The sequence below is a fragment of the Octodon degus genome, unplaced genomic scaffold, assembly GCF_000260255.1.
Source record: "Octodon degus isolate 3935 unplaced genomic scaffold, OctDeg1.0 scaffold00073, whole genome shotgun sequence".
Taxonomy (NCBI): Eukaryota; Metazoa; Chordata; class Mammalia; order Rodentia; family Octodontidae; genus Octodon; species Octodon degus.
In genome coordinates this window covers 3,540,542-3,548,760 of record NW_004524649.1, presented here as the reverse complement: position 1 = coordinate 3,548,760, position 8,219 = coordinate 3,540,542, and the positions used below count along the sequence as shown (strand labels likewise).

At 46.4% G+C, this 8,219-nt stretch overlaps 1 protein-coding gene across 4 annotated transcripts in view; it reads left to right on the top strand.

Annotated features, from left to right (window-relative positions):
- Positions 1-7,277, top strand: part of Cst8 (cystatin 8) — a 10,556-nt gene extending 3,279 nt beyond the window's left edge. For 2 of the 4 annotated variants that reach the window (XM_023720224.1, XM_023720222.1), the window contains exons 2-4: positions 1,639-1,939; positions 2,923-3,036; positions 7,165-7,277. In XM_023720224.1, the coding sequence (XP_023575992.1) occupies positions 1,709-1,939; positions 2,923-3,036; positions 7,165-7,248 (429 nt within the window). In that variant the 5' untranslated portion in view covers positions 1,639-1,708 and the 3' untranslated portion in view covers positions 7,249-7,277. Of the gene's footprint in view, positions 1-1,614; positions 1,940-2,922; positions 3,037-7,164 lie in introns of all 4 variants that reach the window. The other 2 variants (XM_004635667.2, XM_023720223.1) reach the window with 2 other exon arrangements.
- Positions 7,278-8,219: the final 942 nt, after the last annotated feature.

Sequence of the window (8,219 nt, the reverse complement as noted above, 5' to 3'; positions counted from 1 at the left end):
GCCCCCTGGTGGGCTGAGCTGGCCACACACACACACACACACACACACACACACAGACACACACACACACACACACACACACATAAATAAATAAAAACAACAACAACAAAAAAACCCAAAAAACTGCACTGCCGTGTTAGGAGTCCTCGCCTTTGTAGGGCTGCGTCACTGCATGCAGCTGTGTGTATAGGTAGGCTACATCTGCCCCAAATAAAGGAATGTGTCCATAAAGTTGGACAGTTCTGAATGAAGGGACCTTGAGTTCATGCACCTGAGGAAAGAACCCAGGTCACAGAATTTCCACAGAAAAAATTTCGCAGCTCTAGTCATGGGCAGACACCACCATAATTTTAAACAGAAAGTACTTCTGCAGGGTCACCTGTGACCTCCGGGATCCCACACCCTTTAGCTCTTTGTAGCCAAGAAGGTCTTCCTTCAAAATGCCTCCTGTGAGCCCCTGCTTTTGCCTTCAGAGCAGTTTCTGCCTCAGCCTCCTGGAATCCATGTATAGTTTACTAGGGTCAACTTATTCCTGGTGCAAGGCCCTGTCACTTCTGAATAATCCTAATCCTCATCTATACTTATTTGACATTTTAAAAATTTTAGCTTTTTATTGGTATGTGTTTGCCACACATAATGATTATATTCCTTGTGGGATTACGTTCCTCACTCCCACCTCAGTCCATCTTTCCATCTCTTTCCCATTTACAGGGGTTTTGTGTCCCTATTATCTTTCTTCTATTCTGCCCTTTGATTTACTTATCCTTTAGGTTTCTCATATGAGACAAACCATGCAATATTTAAGCATGTCTGTCTAGTTTATTTCACTTAGCATTATGGTCTTTTAAATTTTTTATATTAATTTTATTGAGAAAGAACTAGCAGTGAGACAGTTTCAAAACAGGTTAGTAGGACAGTTGCAATTAATACATGTATTAATTAATACATTACATGTATGTAATTAATACATTACATATTGTTGTCTTCTGACATTGCCAGCTCTGTGGCAATAGCCCAACTATTGTAGTAGTTATTCATAGTACAAGATGCAGACGTGATATCTTGTCTAAACACTATTAGTACAAATCTTTCTTCTCAATGAACTAAGAGAAGGTATCTGTATATCTATGCTATTTTGTATATACACACACACACACATATATATATTTTTCACTACAAAATGGCCTTTCACTTATATCCCCCTTTTTTGTTTACTTTTGTGATTTTTTTTTTTTTTTTTTTGCAGAACTGGGGATTGAACTCAGGCCCTTGCGCTTGCCAAGGAAACGCTTATTCTACTGAGCCATCTCCCCAGCCCCTTTGTTTACTTTTGTCAGAGATGGGTATTCCATTGCCATTCAAATATAGTAGGTGCATGAATTCAGCAAAGTAATCCAATATAGTCCAGTAGACCATAATAGTAGTAGATTATCCACATGGCTGGCAATGTCAGTTGTTGACTTGAGCCTCTTACAGCTCAGCATATTAATATGGCTTTACTTTTTATACCTCATTTTTATTATACTTTTCTGCCAGATGGTTAAGACCAAGATAAAGTAAGACCTATATAACAAAAAAACCATTATGGTCTTACAGCGCACCCTTTTCCTACAGCTGACTCAGGCTAATTCTCCATAGCAGAGTAGCAGGAGCAGCCACCCAGCCACAGTGCCAGCCCAGGGACAAGGCAGTGCTGGGCTCAGAGACCATGACCAGACCCTGCGGGCTGTCTGCACTCCTCCTCACCATCTTGGTGGCCCTGGTGGCCAGCATGGACATACACAGTAATGTGCTGAAGGTTTTGAGACCTTTCAAAACCATCGAGTTCTCAGATGGAAACATGAGACAGTGTCTGTGGTTTGCCATGAAGGAATTCAACAAAGAGAGTGAGGACAAGTACATCTTTCTGGTGAGCCAGATCCTGCAGGCCCAGATGCAGGTAAGGGGTCTGACCCGGGCAGGGCTTTGCAAGCTGTGACTGGAGAAATGGGAAGTGAGGAGATGCTGGTATGCAGCACCTGAACATGTGGTAGCAACCGCACATCAGGCGGGACAACGGCACAAGATGCAAGAGCCAGAAGCACATGGAGCCGAAGGTGTTTCAGATAGATGGGCTGCTTGTGTAAACACTAAGCTCAGCATGTTTCACACACATGCACGCACACACACACACACACACACACACACACACTTCACACTCATAAAACAGAGGCAGCTATACACGATCCTTAGTGCAGCTGCTGCACTTCCGTACAGCTATGGCCACGGCCTCTGGGCTAGCTAGTTGGTGGTGTCTTGCTCTGATGTCCCACTGGTGCTCAGATGTTTCCGAGTTTGGAGCACTTAGGGTTTCAGAAGCTGATTTGCTAGCATTAGTGTTAGATTTGCCCTGTAGCATTTGCAAGTTAGCTTTGTGACCACCCTTGATGTCCTTGCAGTGTCCCCTCCAAGACAGGCCAGAGCCACACTTCTATTTCCCTGGAGCTCAGCTAAAATCGAGCTCAGCAGCTGCTGTGAACAAAAGAGTGAGGGGAAGGCAGACTCTCTTCTTCTCCTGCAGTGCCTTTTGCACCAGAGAACAGGATTTCCACCAACACTGATTTCTGCCCCTGCCTCTGGAGCTGCTGCACCCCTCCTCCCCTTTTCCCCGCTACAGAAGGCTTGCTCATCCTGGACTTTGGGCAGAGAATAGGTCAAAAGTTCTCTGCTACAAGGAGGCCCTCATTGGAGAGGAGCCTTTCCCCAGTGCCTGTCCCGAGTCCTTTGAACCAGTCTCAGTGTGTGAAAGAGTCCTGGCCGTGAGCACCATTTGTCCACAAGGGCTCCCTGAAGATGTGTGTGGGTAGAGGGGAGGGCAGTCAGGGAGATTTCTGTGTTTGCCAAACTTTAAGCAATTAAAATATGACTTCTGCTGACTGATAGCTCACAGACCGTGTAGAGTACATGATTGAAGTCGAAATTGCCCGCAGCAGCTGTAGAAAGCCTCTAACCAACAGGGAGAACTGCATCATTCAAGAAAACTCCAAACTGGAAAAGGTAGGTGACAAACCTCCCATACGTCAAGTATTGATATGATAAAATTTAAGTCCCTACAGAATATGATGAAAAAACATTTAAAGATTAAAATATATTTTAAAAATAGGCATAAAGAATTATATCATTCTTATGTTTACATATAAGTCCAGAAATCTAACCATATACAACCTTGAAGCAGGACAGTCCCACAACATGCCTAAGATGTTTGATATTCAGATAGTGAGTTTAAGCTTAACAGCCAAGGTTGTATGGCAATAACAATAAGCTTCTCTTCTGGAGGGTTAATAACCTAAGTTTGCAGACCAAAATTAGAGAAAAAGGAGGGCTGCAAGGAAAGCCAACATTTTGGCCCTAGCTTTCCAAGGTCAATTAAGACTCAGGACATGAGAACTTGTACTGTAATGTCATGTAACTCAGTAGTGTCTCAAATTTTCTGATCAAGGAGATTATGGGGCCAAAGACGTAAGTGATCGATGATGTAGAGTGTGCCTAAGGAGAGTCACTTGGAGAGAAAACATTCTCTCAGGCTTTCACAGAGAGCACATTGGCCAAGCAATGACCGTGCTGATAGTGACAAAAGATCTACAGTCTGAGGATAAATCCTGAGGGGATTTGACTGACCTTATCAGACTCAAAAGCTACAACTCTTGTTGCATAGGTCTTGCTTTATCTTGGTCTTAACCATCCAGCAGAAAAGTATAAAAATGAACTATAAGAAGTAAAGCCATATAAGAAGTAAAGCCATGCTGTTAGGTTGATCTGTAGAGGACTCAGGTCAACAATTTCTGACATTGCCAGTGAAGCAGAAGCCCCAATACTATTATGGACTACTAGACCCTTTTAGAATATTTTGCTGAGTTAACACACCTATAATATTCAAATAAAGGAGCTAAAGAACAAAAGGGGCTACAGATGAATGTCCATTTTGTATCTGTGTATTCAAAATGGTTAGGATAGATATATAGTTACATTCTCTTAATGAATAGAGGGATTTGTTCTAATAGAGTTTGTAAATAAGATATCATGTCTGCATCTTGTACAGCAATTAACCACTAGGAAGAATGTATGCAATGTTTTAATTATTGAAACTGTCCTACCAATTTGATTTAAAACTATCTCATTGGAAGAAAACCCCCAAAACCTTCCATATGTGACAGCCCTGGGGTTCTGAGACAAGGCCCCCAGGCCCCGTGGTGGAGGCCCATCTCTCTCCATGCCTTCAGCCCCAGAAGGTCAGCCTGTAGCTTTGCAGGGAGTGGTCTCCCCCATTCCTCCCTGTCTCAAGGGCCCAGGTGACCTGGACCAAGGAGCAGAGACATTGCTGACCCATCATCCAAGGACATCTGTCCTCTTGACCAGCCCACCTGGCCAGTTGCGGGGGCCATAGCTGCTCACTCAGCCCCTTGAGTGTCCTCACTGACACCTGGAGCTGCTTTCCTGCACCAGGTGTGCTCTAGGTGCTGGAGGCCAGATAGCATCCCATCCTCCTGGCCCAGCCAGGGCTCCTGCAAAGGTCAGGGAAGAGATAGGCACAAAGACATGGTGTTATCCAGGGGTTTTAGCATCCACTTTTCCCTCCTCTTCTCCTCTTCCATTCCACTGTGCTCCACTGGATTAAACCTAGAGCCTTCACATTGAACTACACCCCCAGGCTCTCCCTCCTCCCCATTTTTTAAAATTTTGGGACAGTCTTACTGAGTCACTAAGTTGCTCAGGTTGGGTTTGAACTTGTGGGCCTCCTGCCTCAGCCTCCTAGAGTGCTGGGATTACAGGTATGTGCTTGCATGCTCTGCTCAGCCTGTACTTCTTGATCTCACAATTTGCGGGAGCACTGGACTGATCTTGCCTCACTCAAAGCAGGGTCTGAGGTAGGTGTAAGGAAGGCCCCAGCTGTCCTGGGTCCTTACCCCTTTCCCTGCATCATGGCTGCAATGTGACCAGCATCAGAATCACCTGGAGGTCTGCATGCAGGAGGGTGGGTGTCACCTTGGTTGTTTCTGCCTCAGTGGGTCAGGAATGGGGTGAGAGAATTCCTAACAAGTCCTGGACATTGTGGGCACTGGCAGTGGGACCTTGTGTTGACAGCCACTGCTTCACACAGAGGTGGCAAGTGGCAAATAGGATTACAACACACATGCTAGTGACACTGGGCTGAAACTGCTTAAACTAAACTAGCCCTACTGCTCGCCAGGAGGAAGCTGTCAGGCTGAGCCTGTCTTGGTGCCGCCTCACCTTCCTTCTTAATCTTTTGCCTTTTGTCATTATATTTTCTTCCAGGCTTTTTTGACTTTTAGGGGAGTTGTTGCTTTTGGCTGTTTGTAGAAAACCCCGTGAGAAGAGTGCAGGTCTTCAGGGAGCCCTGGGGTGCCCCGAGTTCCTGGGGCTCTGCAGGGTTTCAGGTACATGTCTTAAGCTCACGTTTATCAATGGTGAAAGCTGGTCTTTGCAAACCTTGGGGACAATGCTTCAGAGTGGCAACTCTGAGCTCTGCCAGTTCCTGGCTCAAGGGCACAGTACCATATCTGCATCCTATTATTAAATAGTGCATGAAGTGGGGCCAATTCTTTTGAGGCTGCAGTTACTTTTTTCAACCAAGGACGTTTTCTTCTGTCAAATGTTCTTTGAATATCTACCAAGTACATTGAGTAACTTTTCTCTTTCTATCTCCTGATATTCTAAATCGAAACAATAGATTCTTTCAAATTGAGCTACTCCTCGAGTTGGGATAAGGGACACTTGTCTTTCTTGTGGCAGAGGACTTTTTGGGGTCGATTTCATTGGCAGAGGGTAGGTGCAGTCACAGGGACCAATCTGTCTGCAACGTGGTGGTCTTGGCAGTTTTCTAGACATCTGCATACAGATATGTGTGGGATGTCTGTGGTCCCAGCCTGGCAGCTTTGTCGGGGTTCAGCTCTCTCCCATGACCTGAGGAGCTCAGCTCCTGTGAGCCGCTGTCTGGATGCATGTGGGTGCTCTCTGGCCATGCCCTCAATGTGGTAAATTGGCCTTATTACCACCACAGTGCTTTGCAGAAGCCAGGTCCCCAGCTGAGAAGTGGAGCAAGAAGGACTGTGCCACTCCTTTCCTGAAGAACACCATTGACCTCAGCACAGCCAGCTCTTGTGTAGGAAATTCACTTCTGTGTGCATTAATTACCCCACCCCCAGTCACACAGAGGACAGTGCACACACACTGCTCCTGTGCACATGGATATGCACACCGGTGTGCACAGGCACTCCAGGCCTTATCCCAAATCTGTGGAACCAGAATTTCCAGAAAAGCCATTGCTTGGCGGCAGTGTTTCATATACAACTGGTTTCAGCTTCCTTGTCTTTGTTTAGGAATTTTGCTGTTTACTGGGTAAGCATGGGTTGGAATTAGTCTCAGATAATGTGGTTTCAGGGTTTTGCTAATCTGCTGCAATGTGGATAGACACTTTCCCTCTTTCCTGTGTTCTGGATTCCTTTACAGATGAAGGAGTTTTTGGTCCTCAAATCTGAAATATTTGCATTAAAACTACCCTCCTAGAGTTTTTGTTATTGCCTGTGTCCCATACGCAGTGGACACCAAGCTTTCTTCTCTCTCTGCTCTGAGGGTCCCCAAAGCCTCCATCTTCAGTGCCTTTACCATTTTCCAGCTCAGCTGCCCATTTGCCTGTCTATCTGTTTGTCTGTCCATCTGCCTATTCCAGCCAACCCTCTACCCATGTGTGCTGCTTGACTATCCCCGCACATTGGACAGGGGAAGGAGGGCTCTTTATTAGGCTCTTGTCCCCATGGGCCTGCTAGTAGCACAAGAGGGGTAGTCTGGCCCTTAACACAGCATGCATAAACGTGTCAAATAAAGATGCTTTATTTTCATTGTAGGAAGCATTAAAGAGAAGTAAAATGATTGAGTTTATGTCTAGGCTCCTGCAGGGTCCTAAGAGGCTGGCACTTGTCCTCTCCCTGGGCCAGTGTCACTGGAGCTCCTTGTGGGCCTTGTCATGCTGGGCTGTGGCTCCTATGATGAGCAGCTTCCTGCAAATAATCCCTGGTGGGTACAGAACCAGCTTTTTCCTAATGCTGGCAACAGAACGAGTTTTTCTTGTTCTTCAACCTACTGCTAACTGTCAATGTCTTTTTACAGAGAATGACTTGCATCTTTCTGGTGGGAGCGCTTCCCTGGAATGGCGATTTCTCACTGTTGAAGAAGGACTGCTCAGATGTCTAAGGGTGGTCTGCAGAGTGGACAGCACCCAGCCTGGCCTTTTCCTGAGATAAAAACAAGGATGGTACCAGCCATCACCATGCACGGCCCACACTCTTTCTGCCTGCTGTCTCCGTGTTAGGTTGATACAGGGATGGGAGTGTGGTCCCTCCTGCTGCCTGCTGCACGCCCCTCTGGGTGTGAAGATCTAATGAGGTTCTGTCAGCAGGTCAGGGCAGGACAGTGAACAATTTCCTTGGATTGGGTACTAATCCTATACAGAGGTTGGGCCCTTGGGCTGCCAGGTCAGCAATGTCTTCTCGATACCTCCTGGGGCTGGGGGCTCCTTTCACTTGGAGAGTCCTGGTGCACTGGTGCCTGGTGGGAGACCCACATGCAGCCAGTAGCAGCCTCCCCTGGCATCCCTGAGGGTTGGTGGTTGGTGTCACTCCTGTGAATGTGAATGGCAGTCATAAAAAGGGGAGGGTAAGCATGGTAGAGCTTGGGGGAGCTGTGCGGTCCACGCATGCATTAGTGTGAGTGTGTGTATGTGTGAGCATGCACATACATGTGAGGTCAGAGGTGTGGAGGAGGAAGTAGGAAACAAAGATGGTGGTGGGAGGTGAGACCCCCTTTCAGGAAAGTTATCATCAAGCCTGGCTTTGTTAGAGGAGAGCTGTTCTATGGATGTTGCAGGTTGGTTCTCTAGATGAGCAGGTTCAGTACTGGTGAATGTGCTTCATACTCCGGAGTGGACTTGAACAGGGCAAGCTGGGTCAGCTTCATGTTCTGTGTGCTTCACCTCAACTGCATTAAAAAACGTTTTTATGGGCCAGGGAGATGGTTCAGTGGAATAAGCACTTCCCTGGTAAGCACAAGGGCCTGAGTTCAATCACCAGTTCTGCCCCAAAACAAAACAAAACACATTTTTATATTATGCCTGCATGGCTGCAGCCCTGCATAACAGGCCTGTTTTAGGTGTAGTGGTGAATGTG